This window comes from Chrysemys picta, chromosome 13, assembly GCF_011386835.1.
Source record: "Chrysemys picta bellii isolate R12L10 chromosome 13, ASM1138683v2, whole genome shotgun sequence".
Classification (NCBI taxonomy): Eukaryota; Metazoa; Chordata; order Testudines; family Emydidae; genus Chrysemys; species Chrysemys picta.
The window spans coordinates 10,049,823-10,063,489 of NC_088803.1; the positions used below are offsets into that span (position 1 = coordinate 10,049,823).

Genomic DNA, 13,667 nt, shown 5'->3' on the forward strand with positions numbered 1-13,667 from the left:
ACACCAAGGCATTTCAGGGGAGTTCGGAGCTTGATGGAGAAATGAGGCCGGGGCCTCAGTGCAATTTTAAGCCACTTTCTGGAGCCCAGAATTTTGGGCGCGTGAGATGTTCAAGTGGCTGGACACCCAGGGTCACATTTCCAAGTGGTCACCCCTATTGTGTGGGGACGTTTGCTCTTTACTCAACCATGCCAGCCATGGGGCAGGCCCAGAGGAACATGGCTCCAGCACCATCTGTTTAGGGCCTTCCCCATCACCCATCACCATGGTATCAGTGCTCCTCCACGTCCAACGTGGTCTACATGCTCCCCATCTTCTGGGAGAATTTCTGCCATGGGCTCTGTGGCTGTGCTGCAGGAAGTCACAGCAGGGCCCCCATCCCCTTCTCACTGCTCTGAGACGCACACTGGGACAGAAGCAGGGAGCTGAGCCAAGCCAGCCGGTGACTCAGCGTTGGCCGCACTCCCCACCAGATGAGCTGCTGGAGCAGAGGAGACGGGTGAGCTCCAGATGAGCCCGGCACCAGGTGTGCTGGGCTCCAGGCAGGCCCCAAGGGACCCTGCTCCCAGATGATCTGGGGGGAGGGGAGGAGAGATGCCCTGTCCCAGAGGGACTTTCCCCTGAGCTCCTTCCTCCAGAGAGAGGTTGTTTTCCAGCCACCAGCTCCCTCCCTCGTGCCCCCCATGTGTGAGCGGCGTGATGCTGACGTTTCTGAGGGCGCCTGTGTGGTCCCAGCTCCCCACGAGGGGAGAGCGAACGTGATCTGTGGTTTGCTGCTGACTCTATAAATCCCCCAGGGCTGAGGCGCGAGCACTGTCACTTTCCCCAGACGGTGACGATGCTGATCCTGATCCTGCTGCCCGTGGCCTTTCTCCTGCCCCCCGGGGCTGGGGCTGGTGAGTGTGGGGGGATGAGGGATCCTGGGGAGTGGAGCCGGGAGGGAGCTGGGAAGTTTGCAAATCTTGGATCCTCCCCAGTGTCAGATGCATCTGCTAGGGTGATTTCTGGCTCCCAGGACGCAGCTAGGGAAGAGTTTGGAGGTGGGGGTGAAGGAGTTGGGTGGTGGAGCTGGTGTTGAGATAAAGCCCCCGAGAGATACATAGAGAGCTTGAGAGCAGGAGAGAGACAGAGAGTATTTTAACTAGGAGCTAAGAGCCAAAACTCCTTGCTTCTCTCCCCTGCTTCGGAGTCATGTCTACTGATTAGAGTGGAGCTCGGGGATGGTAGTCAGGACTCCTGCGTTCTAGCCACTCCTTCCTTTGTCTGTGGTGTCATTTTAAATTGAAGCTCTTTAGGGAAGGGACTGACTTTCCCTGAGGATCTGTGCAGCACGCGGCACAACGGGGCTCTCATCTGGGTTGGTGGCACCATATGCAAATAACAGCACCAGACTGTTAAAAAAGCCTCGTTCATATGGACGTCAAACTAACAGCCAGGAGTTGTCTGTTAAAGCATTCAGATGTGAACTGTGCACAAACTTGTATTGCTTTAATTATCCTGATTTTAAACCACATCTGTAGTTCAACTGGTTCAGCTCTGCCTGTGGCTGCCCTAATATTCATTTAAACCTGGCCAAAGCCAGGGGACAGTTAACTTCAGAGAACCAGCCTTCAACCCATACAAGTGCCTCAAGACATGCATTTGCACAGGCTTAATACAAACCATGCAGTCTAGCAATTCCTAAGTCCTACATCTCTCTGATGGTTAGAGACCTTCTCACTTCCACCTCCATCAATCCCTGCTCAGTTTATCCCTATTTGTTCTTTTGCCTACATTGTCCTTCAGCTTCACCAGCTCTTCTCCCTCCTGTCCCCTCCACCCTGATGTCTTTACACTGATTGTCTGGCTTTGACTTCATCCACCTGGGCTGAGACATGTTCAGAGTTGGTTTGAAAAGTTTTTCCCTGGGAAATTTCGACTTTTCATTGAAAACCCCCAAAGTAATTTTTTTTCTAATAACTTTTTATTAATTTTTAAAAGATACATAGAGAGTAAGAAAACAAACAGCAAAATATACATAAACTTCTCATAATGCATAAACACCTCATAAGATATTAAGTATTTGCTACCTCACCTTAGCTAGGCTTGAAACATTTAGTTATCTGTAGTGTGAATGGTTAGAATATCAATCCCTTATTGTATTCCACAATTTACAAACAAAATATGCTTTATAAAAATCCAGCTAGTTAAAGAAAAATTATTAAAGTTAGATAAAGTCTAGAAGCAAAATTCAAATGAGAGGGATAGATACAGGGAGCGGAAGGAAGTGGCTAGGGAAGAGGGGGGTTAAGGTGGACTCATGCATTTGATAGGATCATCAGATACTTCCAGGAGAGCATCTCATATCTCTAACAACTTTTCTTGGGAAGCTCTTTCCTGGTAGCCAAGCTTGGGATGTCTATGCTCTAATCTTCGACTGTTGGTTGCTTTTTGGATTTCCGTTTTGGTGGTACTTGTCTTTCCACTGCTGTTAGTGCTCTGCTTAGCCAAAGTCTTTCTGATTTATTCTGCTTCCAGTTAACACCCACTAGGTTGAAAATTACATGGTTAATTTTATTTGATAGGGGAAAAAAACCACTGTCCCCTTCAATTCCGCCCAAAGCCGACAGGTCTATGAGCGTATGGGTTAAGTCAGCACATGCTAGTCACAGCTGACTTAGCAGCACCTGCATTGTACATTGAAGAGGGGTCCAATGCATCCTCCATATGATTCCTGTGGAATTAATGTTAAATGTAGCTCCAAGGAGCAGTTCAGAGAACTGGCTACAATTTGCTTCCATCTGGTTAGCAGAAAATTATTGGCCTAGTTTCTCCTCCCAATGCTTTTTTAGGGGATCAGTGTTTAGTTCAAATTTGCTGGCCAGCTGTGCATAATGTTGCCATCGATCCTGGCAATCTGGGTAACATTTGCAGAAACAAAAGCAGTAATGAGTGAAGGGCAGCGAAGGCAGCAGGGCTAAATAGATGGGGGGCGGCATGTTTCCCTTGCATACCTCGCCACTCCATCTTAGTCTGTAGTGTGACCAAAATTAAAATTGTTTTGGTGACTAAAAACTTACACATTTTCAGCTGAAAAGTGCTGAAAACTAAGGGGGAAATAATCAGTTTTCCAAGAAAAAAGCCAAAATGTTTGAGGTCAGGAGACGCTTTTTGGGAAACTTTTCCTTGTCTAGAAAATCTGATTTTCTGTACAAAAACAGTTTGGAGGGGCAGCTTTGAAGCCCTGGCTTGTCACTGGGGGTTGATGGAAAAGGTGAAACTTCAGCAGGGGACGTGTCTGTGGTGTTCTGGGTGAGACTGACCCCCAAAGCTGTTAACTCCAGGCAGTGCAGTCACTGACCTACTCCTGGTGCATTTGGCCCCGATTCTCCACACAGCGAGGACAGAGCTTTAGATTTAACCTCCGGCCCCATGGGGTGTCCAGTCTGGGGGAGAGATGAGGAGGTGGCAGAGTTCCAGGAACAGGGATCCCCCACAGAGAGCATCAGAGGTGTTGGGATGAGGTTGTGAGGATTCCCCTTTGGGATGGGGAGCTCGGTCCCAGCCCGACCCAGGGAGATGATGGGGCTCTTTCTGTGACCCTGGTCTCTCCCCAGGTGAGATCATCGGGGGCTGGGAAGCCAAGCCCCACTCCAGACCTTACATGGCCTATCTGGAAACACAACGCAAAGGGAAGACCATTATCTGTGGAGGGTTCCTGGTGTCGGAGAACTTTGTGCTGACGGCCGCTCACTGCAATGGAGAGTAAGCGCCTCTGTGCTGGGGATGTTGGGGCAGGTCGGGGTTATTGGGTGATGGGGGAGCCGAGAGCTCTGGTGCCGTCATAGGCTCCAGAGAAGGAGCTACAGGCTGAGAGAGCAGAGCCCAGGGATATGATCTGGTCGGGGGTGTCAGTGTGTCTTTAGGGGCCTCTGCAAACCATGGTCCAGATCAAGCGCTGGGTAAATCAATGGAGCTACAGCCATCAACACCAGCTGGAGTCTGGCCCTTTGACCTGATCGGGGCAGGGAGATAGTCACAGCCCCAGGACAGCTCTGCAGGGCTCTGGGCTGGGAGGAGCTGGCATAGACCCCTGTCTGGATCTAGCCGGGGGTGGGGAGGAGCTGAGACCCAGAAGGCAGGAGGACTGCGGGGCGTGAAGGAGCTCAGAGGAACAACACAAAGGGCTGGTAGAGACACAGGCTGGGACCCCAATGCCACTGGGCAAGTCTCTGTGCTGCAGCCAGGGCCTCCTAGAGGGGAAAAGTCCCCTGTGCTATTTCCCGGCACAGAAGAACCCTGTCCTCCCCATATCACTGCTCATAAGTCAAACCCGCATGTGCCCCTCCCCCTCCTCACATATGCTCCTACCTCTAATGCCCCATGTATTCCTCTTGGCTTTCACAGTGAGATATCTGTCCAGCTGGGAGCCCATAACATTAATGAACAGGAACAGAGCCAACAGAAAATCTCTTTGCGCCACCGGATCCCGCACCCGCAGTACAACAAGACAGCCTTCAACAATGACATCATGCTGCTGCAGGTACCCTCCCATTCCATCACCCCACCCCCAGTGACTTCACACAGCTTCAAGTACCGCCCCTATCCCATCCTCCGATCCCCAGTGACCTCTCAGGCATGGGTTTGAGTGTTTCTGGGTATTGGGGTGTGTCTCTGTGTCCTTGAGTGCGACCCTCACATTGATCTTCATCGTTCTTGTGTCTCAGCTGGCAGAGAGAGCGAAGCTGAACAGATGGGTGGATACCATCGCCCTGCCCAGTGCCAGCGAGACAGTAAAGCCAGGGACCATGTGCAGTGTCGCCGGCTGGGGAGGCACTAGCACAGAGAGTGAATCAACCCCGGACACGCTCCGGGAGGTGGACGTGGTGGTGATGCCGGATGCTGCATGTTCGAGGAAGCCTAATGGGCAATACAGCAAGTATAAATCGTCCACCATGATGTGTGTGGGGGATCCAAAGACGGGGAAAGACTCTTGGAAGGTGATTCTCCTCCTGGCTTCAAGCATCTTTGATAAATCGTTATTATTAATGAGGCTGTTGGTGTTGCAGTCCGGCATACGAGTGGCGGACAGCGATCTGGCCCCACTGTGCTTGGTGCTGTGCAAATGAATGGGAAAATATCTGGTTTTCTCCCAGGGGAGGCAGAGGCCAGCTCTAGGGGTAGGGGTGGGGATGAGGGGACTGATACCAGCTGGGCCTTGGGGGAGCCGAACAGAGACCAGGTGGACATAGGAAGCTGTCATTGAGCTGTGCATCAGGGGGAATGACTCACTGAGCTGTTCTCCATCTGTGGCTTGTTTTATTTCACAGGGCGATTCTGGGGGCCCCCTAGTGTGCGGAAAAACAGCCCAGGGCATCGTCTCCTGGGGGCCAAAAACCCCTCCCGGGGTGTACACGAAAGTCTCGACCTTCATCCTCTGGATACGGGAGACGATGAAGAGGCTGCAGCCCTGAGCCAAGCCAGGAATAGCTGCAGGGGCCAGAGCTGCATCGCTTTTGTCCTTTGCTGATGCCCAGATGTAGGGCCCACTTTGCAGATTGGCTGAGCCTCCCCTCTCCACAGGATAGCCCCCCCCACCCCCGCATTGCTCCACTCAGGCAACGCCCAACCAATGAGCATCAAGGCACTGGGCCTAGGGGAGTTAGGAACGAGGTTCGAGACCAGCTCCCATCGGCTCCCTTGTCAACGCAGATCCTCAGGCTGCCTCTTAGCTAGGGAAACAGCTGGTTTATTTCCCCGGGGGTAACGGACATGAGCCAAACCTTGAGGCAGACCCGGCGGTTTGTAGCTCTCCCCCATGTCAGCTGATCTAGTGATCATTTATTGGGGATCTTCATTGTTACCTGACCTGCTAACTCCTGTGAAAACTGCAGCCCGCCCTGTCCTCACTGGGCCTATCCCATGGGGTAGTTCATTGGGCTGCCACCGCCCGTTCCAAACACACCTGTTCCCAATGACAGTGAGGCCAGTGGGAAGGGAACGCAGAGAAGGCTCCACTGAACTGATTGCAGATCAATCCCCGGTGCTGATCCCTCCTTCCCACCTCCCCTGCCCCACCCTGCCACGCGGCCTGCTGCATTTCGCTCACTGCTCCATTGCCAGCAATGAATAAAAATGAAGTTACAAAAAAAAGTGTTTCAGGTACTGAGCGATCAACCCGAGCTGTGACATCCAGAGCAGCTGCTGCATCTGCCAGGGCCAGGAGGGAATTAACCCCTACAGGGGAAGGCTGGGCTTGTGGTCAATGCGCTAGGCTGGGGCCTAGGACACATCACATTTTTGACACTGAGTGCACATCCCCTCCCCATTTTGACTCCCTTGATCCTTCCTGACCAGCTGGTAACCAGGGATTTTAACCGTCCAGTCGTGGGAATCATCCCAGCAGGTTCCAGTCACACCTGCTACACCAAACTGATGCTCCCAGAGGAGCAATTCCAATTCCTCATGTTTGTTCCCCAGACTCCTCGCACTAGTGCAGAGGCAGGTCAAGAATTTCTTCTCTTCATTTAATTGGGATTCCTGGATTAACTTTGTTCTTGATTTTTGCTGAGAGATCATTTCTTCTCCCTTTTTACCCTTCCCTTTGCCTATTAGTTTATCCCTCCCTTGACTCCTCTAGCTGGCCGGTCCCCATGGAGATTGGTCCCCTTCTCCTGAGGTGGAGGCCATCCAAACTCTACAGCCCCCTGTCCCCACAATCTGTCCACCCTCCACCCCAGCAACATAGAGAGTAATCAGACCCCGTCTCAGGCTGCTCTTTTAGGCTAATCCAGCCCAGCTCTTTCACTCTCCTCTCTTCAGACCTGCTGGTCCCTTGAGCGCCCTCACAGCCCTTCTCTGCATCTGCTCTGGTCTCAATTCCTCTGTCCTGCACACAGGTGACCTGAATTGGTTCCAGATGGGAACCCGGGTTCATGGCAGCTCCTGGCACACCCTGAACAGTGATGGGAGGTGTTTGCTGAGGTCGGAGCTCTGATCCAGGGCAGCTGGAGTGCAGCATCCCATGACCCCGGGAAAGGTGCCCAGCAGCAGGCCTGGCCCCGGAAGCCTGCTTTGGGAGCCTCAGAGCTAGGGGACGTGGCTTGGCCCTCAGAGCGAGGGGACGTGGCTTGGCCCAGATGTGTCTTGCTCAGAATCATGTGAGGCCCAGCATTTGGGTCTGCTTGCCACAGATTAGCTCCTGCACAGTGGGGCTGAATCAGGTCCATCTGGGGTGATGCCTCCCCCTCTCTAGGCAGAAGCTTGAGCATTGGCATGCTAAACCCAGGGTTGTGAGTTCAATCCTTGAGTGGGCCATTTAGGGATCTGGGGCAAGAATCTGTTTTGGGATTGGTCCTGCTTTGAGCAGCTGGTTTGACTAGATGACCTCCTGAGGTCCTTTCCAACCCGGATATTCTGTGATATGAGGTTGCACCCCTCAGAAAGCCCAGATGACAGCACCTCTCGGGTGCTGGAGAGGTGAGTAAGGACTTGCTTTTTACCTAACAATTTGGGGGCTCGTCCGGGATTTCCTTCTGGTGCGGTGCCTCTGTCCAGTGGTCAGACCACTCATATACGAATTGGCAGGCGCCACGGGAGATTTCTCCCAGCCAATTCAATATTGAGGGGTCGTGTACTGGACAGCAGGATAAACGCCAGTTGGAGGGCTCCTATCAGACACCATGGGTCAAGGGACTAGCGTGCCTCTTGAGAATCCGTTGGGGATTGTAAATAAGTTATGGAACGAAGGGAAACTCCCAGTACAGACAGGAATGTCTAGGAGGAAGTTGTACACACTGTGTGTAAGGAATTGGACTGGGTATACCGCGGTATTGGCCGACCCGGAGATGAGGTGGCCTTCGTATGGCTCTTTCGAACAGGCTGCCTTAAGAGGAGTAAGGAGCCAGATCGAAAAAGACCATCCGGGACAGTTATGTTACTGGTTTTGTTGGGACACAGCAGCAGAGCTGTGGAAATCTTTAAAAATTATGGCAGTCAGGTATTCTCCCGAGAGTGAACCCCCTCCATGTTATTTTGATGAAGGGTGTAAACCACGGCGTGTTTTGACTCGTCAGTTGGTCCCCACTGCACCTGCCCCTATTCCTCCGCAGGGGGACTCTCTCCAGGGCGCAGAGGGGAATCTGCAGGACTCCAGATCGGAATCTCTGCAGAGGGATAAGGGGGAAATGGAAGGGCACACCTCGGGAGGAGTAATTACTAGGCAAAAGATCAAGCAGATGCAGCAGGTTGCATACCCCTCCCCTGAGAATAGCCCAGAGGCTGCCTCCGCCAAACCTTTTGTGAGTGATAAAGGTGTAAGTAGAGAAATGCCTTTACAGGTGCACGACCAACCTTTTGTGGGCAATGATGGCCAGTTACAACATACTAATATTGTGGAATATAAAGGATGGCTAGAATGGGACTTGAAAGAATGGGGACGGTTGTCAGGGTCCTTTGGGGAAAATCCCTGAAAGATCACAGAACTTTTAGAAAGATTGTTTTCAAGTCATAATCCTACTTATACGGATGTAGATCAGTTGTTAAGTAGAGTTTTGACCGGAGAGGAACGTAGTAGATTGTGGATGGCAGAAAGGACGTGGGGGGATAGCGATGTGGTTAATACTACTTGGATGGATAGGCGGGATCAAGCCGCTGGCTGGAATCCCCTAGACTGGAGTCAGCCAAGGCTGACTCAGCTGCGAACAGATCGAGAGCGATTGTTAGAGAGACTCAAAGAAATGGCTCGCCGCTCGCCTAATCAGGCTAAGTTCATGCAGATTCGGCAGGAATCTGATGAGCCACCCAGAAAGTTCTGGTCGAGGCTATTGGAGGGGGCCCGAATGTTCACTCAGATGGATCCTGAGAGAGAAGCAGACCACCCTACTCTTATTTCGTTTTTTGTGAATCAGTCAGTGCCCCCTGTAAGGGATTATTTCTTAAAGTTTCGCCCTGGTTGGGGAGGTGAGTCAGTCACTTCAGTGTTGGATGTAGCTGATTTTGCATGGGAGAAAGAAAGGGAAAGTAGTAAAAAGAAAGAGAAAAAGGAAGAATATAAGTTGATGGCTTTAGCTTTTCGCGGCGGTGTTCGAGGCAGAGGCCGTGGCCGTGGCAGGGGATTTCAGGGTGCTCGGGGAAGAGGGTCCTGGCAACCCCAGCCACCAGGAAATTGTTTTCAGTGCGGACAGCCCGGTCACTTTAAACGTGAATGCCCCTGGGGACGCCCAGAGGGTTCGGTCGCATCCGCAGATACTTACACCAGGGACGAATACACCCCTGCACCACCAGCTCAGCCCGTTCCCCAGGCCTGGATCAACTACGGGCAACAGCAGCAGCTGCAGCAAACTCAGCCTCCTCAATGACGGTACCCCGGGGGCGAAGGCAAACAATGTGATGGTCTTATTTCCTTAATGTCTTTAGCCGGCTCCTTCCTCACTTTCTCCCCTCCCAGCAAAGAGCCTCGTCTAACCCTTTCAGTCCAAGGACTGCCTGTCTCCTTCCTCATTGATACTGGAGCTACTTTCTCTCTTTTAAATCATGCCCCCTCTCCCTGGCTATCCTCTGAGGTTAAAACTGCAACTGGGGTGGAGGGCAACCCACAGTCTCTGGGACTCACTTTGCCTCTAAATGTTATTTATGCTGATAAATGTTTTTCTCACTGTTTTCTTTTTTCCCCAGCTTGTCCGATCCCTTTGATGGGCCGGGATTTACTCTGTAAGCTTGAGGCTACTTTAACCTGCACTCCTGAAGGGGTAGGATTATTGATGACAGTGTTAGGAGATTTGGCCCCAACTCAGGGTAATTGGAAAACCCCCCCCGCTCTCTCCCCTGACCTCACTGACTTGCCTTTAACCCTCTGGGGAATTTCTGACACTGATGTTGGCCTGCTCCTTTCGGCAGAGCCAGTAAGGATTCAAGTGAAGCCCTCCTTAGCCCCCCCGTCAGTCCCTCAATACCCCCTGTCGCTGGAAGCCCGGGAGGGCATCCGCCCCATTATCGAGGGATTCATTGCACAAAAGCTAGTCCGCCCTCAGCGCACACCCTGTAACACCCCTATACTGCCTGTCAAAAAGCCTCCTAAAAAGGACGGAGACCCTATTCGTTGGCGCTTTGTACAGGATCTACGGGTTGTTAATCAGTATGTGGTCCCTCTTCAGGCAGTAGTTCCTGATCCAGCTACTATCATCAGCCAAATCCCCTGGGATGCTGAGTGGTTCACTGTTATTGACTTAAAATCAGCCTTTTTCAGCATTCCTGTGCACCCAGACTCTCAGTATCTCTTTGGTTTCACCTGGGAGGGACAAAGTTATGTCTGGCAACGACTTCCTCAAGGCTACAGAGACAGCCCCACGATTTTCAGCCAATGCCTCCGCCACGACTTGGAAGGCTTCACCAGTCCGCAGGGATCCACGTTAGTCCTATACGTAGATGACATCCTATTAGGTAACCGCGAAGAAGCTGCCCTCCGCATCGATGGTAAGGCACTTTTATTATACCTACACACCAGAGGCCACAAGGTAGACCCTAACAAGATTCAGTGGGTCTCACAGAAGGTCCGATATCTGGGCTTCCTGTTAACCCCAGAGGGGAAACAAATGGACCCAGTCCGCATAAAGACTATCCAAAACTACCCTCTGCCAAACACCAAGAAACAACTTCGAGGTTTCTTAGGATTAATTGGCTTCTGTCGCCCCTGGTTGCCGTCCTGCGGGGAGTTAAGCAAACCGCTCCACCGACTCACTGCTAACCTTGCTCCTGACCCTTTGCAGTGGTCCCCGGACACAATCCAAGCCTTTCAGTTACTCAAGGACAGTGTGGCCTCCTCCATGTCTCTCCGCCCCCCCAATTACAGCAAACCCTTTCACCTTTTTGTCCACGAGAGGGGCGGAATTGCTAGTGGCGTCCTTACCCAGCTGAGCGGGCCCCACCATTTCCCGCTTGCTTTTTACTCTCAGCAGATCGACCCTGTCGCTCAGGGAATCCCATCCTGCACCCGGACTCTGGCAGCAGCTGCCCTCCTGATCACAAAGGCAAAGAGCCTGACCCTGGGTCATTTTACCACGGTTTGGACCTCTCATGCCTTGTCAGCCCTTCTGCGTAGGGGCACAACCCAAGTCATTTCGGCCCATCGTCAGCAACAGCTAGAGACCGAACTCTTAGAAGACACTAACCTAATTTTTGAAAGGTGTGGGCCCCTTAATCCAGCTACCTTGCTTCCTGACCTGCCAGTCCTCCAGGATCAGCACGACTGTGTGGAAGTAGTTTATAGCATCTTACAGATAAGGGACAACCTGTTTGACGTGCCACTGGACAACCCTGATTGCATCCTCTTCTCGGACGGAAGCTCCTTCTATGTTAATGGCAAGAGTTTCACCGGTTATGCAGTCACCTCTGAATGGGACATTCAAGAGGCCGCCTCACTGCCAGGCAACTGGGGAGCCCAAGCCGCCGAACTCTATGCCCTGGCCCGAGCTTGCCAGTTGGCCGCTGGTAAGACCGTTACCATTTTTACTGATAGCAAGTATGCTTTTGGAGTTGTGCACTGTCACATCCACCTCTGGAAGTTTCGAGGTTTCCAGACAGCTGCCGGTAAACCCATTCAGCACCTCCCCCTCATCCACAAGCTTTTGGACGCCCTCCAAGAACCCTCGGTCCTGGCTGTAGTTCACTGCCGGGCCCATACTAAAGATGATAGCCCCGTCACCCATGGGAATGCCCTGGCTGACGCCTCCACCAAGACGGCTGCCGTCTTACCCTTAGCCATGCCCACGTTGGCTATTGCAGCCTCCTCCTTTACTCCACCGCACCCCGTACCAGTACCCGCTGCTGAACTACAGTCGTGGGAGAGCCTCGGAGCCACTCTGGTCAAAGGGACCTGGCTTATGCCGGATGGCCGAGCCTGCCTCCCTCGCTCCACATACCCCATGGCAGTTCGCTGGCACCATGATAAGGGGGGTCACTACGGCACGCACGCCCTTGTGGACACCATCGCTCACTTTTGGTATGCTCCAGGCATTCAACCCTACTGCCTGTCAATAGTGAAAGCATGCAGCACATGTCAGCGTAATGGACCTGCTCCGCCTCTTAACAAAATTAAGGGTGGAAGACCTCCGCCTGCTGCTCCATTTCAACATCTTCAAATTGACTTTGCAGATATGCCAAAGGCTTTTGGGAAAAAGCACCTCCTTGTTTTGGTTTGCCCTCTGACTTCCTGGGTCGAAGCTTTTCCTACTGCTAATTGTACTGCTGCCACAGTGGCGAAGATTCTCCTTAGAGACATTGTACCCCGTTTTGGCATCCCTCTCGTGCTTGACTCAGATCGCGGACCTCACTTTACTGGTCATGTCCTTGGCCGTTTAGAACAAGGACTGGGCATTTCACACTCCTTTCATACACCCTACCACCCCCAGTCTAGCGGGAAAGTTGAGCGTATGAATAGGGAGCTTAAGTTTACATTGGCTAAATACTGTCAAGAAACAGGGTTAAAGTAGCCTCAGGTACTTCCCTTGGTCCTGTTTCACCTTCGTACTCGCCCAACCCGTGTATTGGGATTATCCCCCTTTGAACTGCTCTATGGACACCCCCCTTTCAAAGGCGGGGCGCTACCACGTGCTGATGTTTCACTATTGGGAGGGATCATATGACCGCGTGCCAGTTTCTCTCCCTACAGGCTCGCCTCCATACCCTTTGGAAAGCCTCGCAGTTTTCCCAGACCGTGCCGCTGGAAGAACAGATCCACCTGTTCCAACCAGGGGACTTCGTCTGGGCCAAAAAGTTCGTTCGTGGTGACACCCTCCAGCCGAGGTTTACTGGACCCTACCAGGTTCTTTTAACAACCCAGACTGCAGTGTTCCTGGAAGGATGCAAATCCTGGATCCACCACTCCCACGTCAAGCCAGCCGTAGTGGACCACAGTGACGGACCAGCAGCTCTTGCCACCACTGAGGACACTGCCTCCGACCAGTGGACCAGCTTACCTCTTTCAGACATCAGACTTAAATTGACTCGGCAAAAATGAGAGGACCTTTTATTCTGACAACTGTATGTTTTTTATTATGCCTTTTTAGTTTATTTTCTGCTTATGAAGATAATGCTTTTATTAGATATTCCCACGGGGTTAAAACTCATATTTTAGGAAATAGAAGTAATTGCTGGGTATGTACTCAATTTCCAGTAAATGCAGAACAGGGACTCCCCTTCACACCCATTCCCCTGACCACTGCTAATATGACTTGGATGCCACCGGCTAGAGTAAAAGATCCAGTCCAACACAATCTTACATGGGACAAAACAGGAGTGCCAATTAACAGATATCTCAGGGTAACCAATCAGACAGGATCACTGTGTTTTGTTAAAGAAAAGGGGTCAACTTTTGTGGGAACAAGTAAATGCAACATGTATTTTAATGGTACCACCTTTAGTAAAAATCTTGGCTTCAAGCCTTGCGCATCCCACTTATCCCATATGTGGATCCCTCACCCCGATCCAACTTTTTCATGGGTGGGCAAGCCTTCAGAGTCAGCTTTTAAGAAGCCCTGCTCAGATCACGAGGGTGTCCAACTAATTGCTAAGGGACATACAATTGCCTTCTATAACTGCTCAAGCAGTACTACACTGCCCTTTGAAAACACCACTACCAAATTGTGCCTCTGCAGTTCGCACAACGACCTCTCTGCGTTACCAGGGGAACA

At 51.8% G+C, this 13,667-nt stretch overlaps 1 protein-coding gene across 1 annotated transcript; it reads left to right on the forward strand.

Annotated features, from left to right (window-relative positions):
• The first annotated feature begins 471 nt into the window (after positions 1 to 471).
• Positions 472 to 6,132, forward strand: LOC112061644 (granzyme H-like). Its single transcript, XM_065565408.1, has 5 exons — positions 472 to 896; positions 3,597 to 3,744; positions 4,387 to 4,522; positions 4,707 to 4,979; positions 5,310 to 6,132. Exons 1-5 carry the CDS (start codon positions 839 to 841, stop codon positions 5,451 to 5,453), a joined length of 759 nt encoding a protein of 252 aa, XP_065421480.1. The 5' UTR covers positions 472 to 838; the 3' UTR covers positions 5,454 to 6,132.
• Positions 6,133 to 13,667: the final 7,535 nt, after the last annotated feature.

Bases quoted from the DNA above. Each gene is read 5' to 3' on its own strand.
- LOC112061644 (XM_065565408.1), top strand. From the start codon at position 839: ATGCTGATCCTGATCCTGCTGCCCGTGGCCTTTCTCCTGCCCCCCGGG. The intron at 897-3,596 runs GTGAGTGTGGGG...GTCTCTCCCCAG, and splicing joins GCCCCCCGGGGCTGGGGCTG to GTGAGATCATCGGGGGCTGG. The intron at 3,745-4,386 runs GTAAGCGCCTCT...TGGCTTTCACAG, and splicing joins GCCGCTCACTGCAATGGAGA to TGAGATATCTGTCCAGCTGG.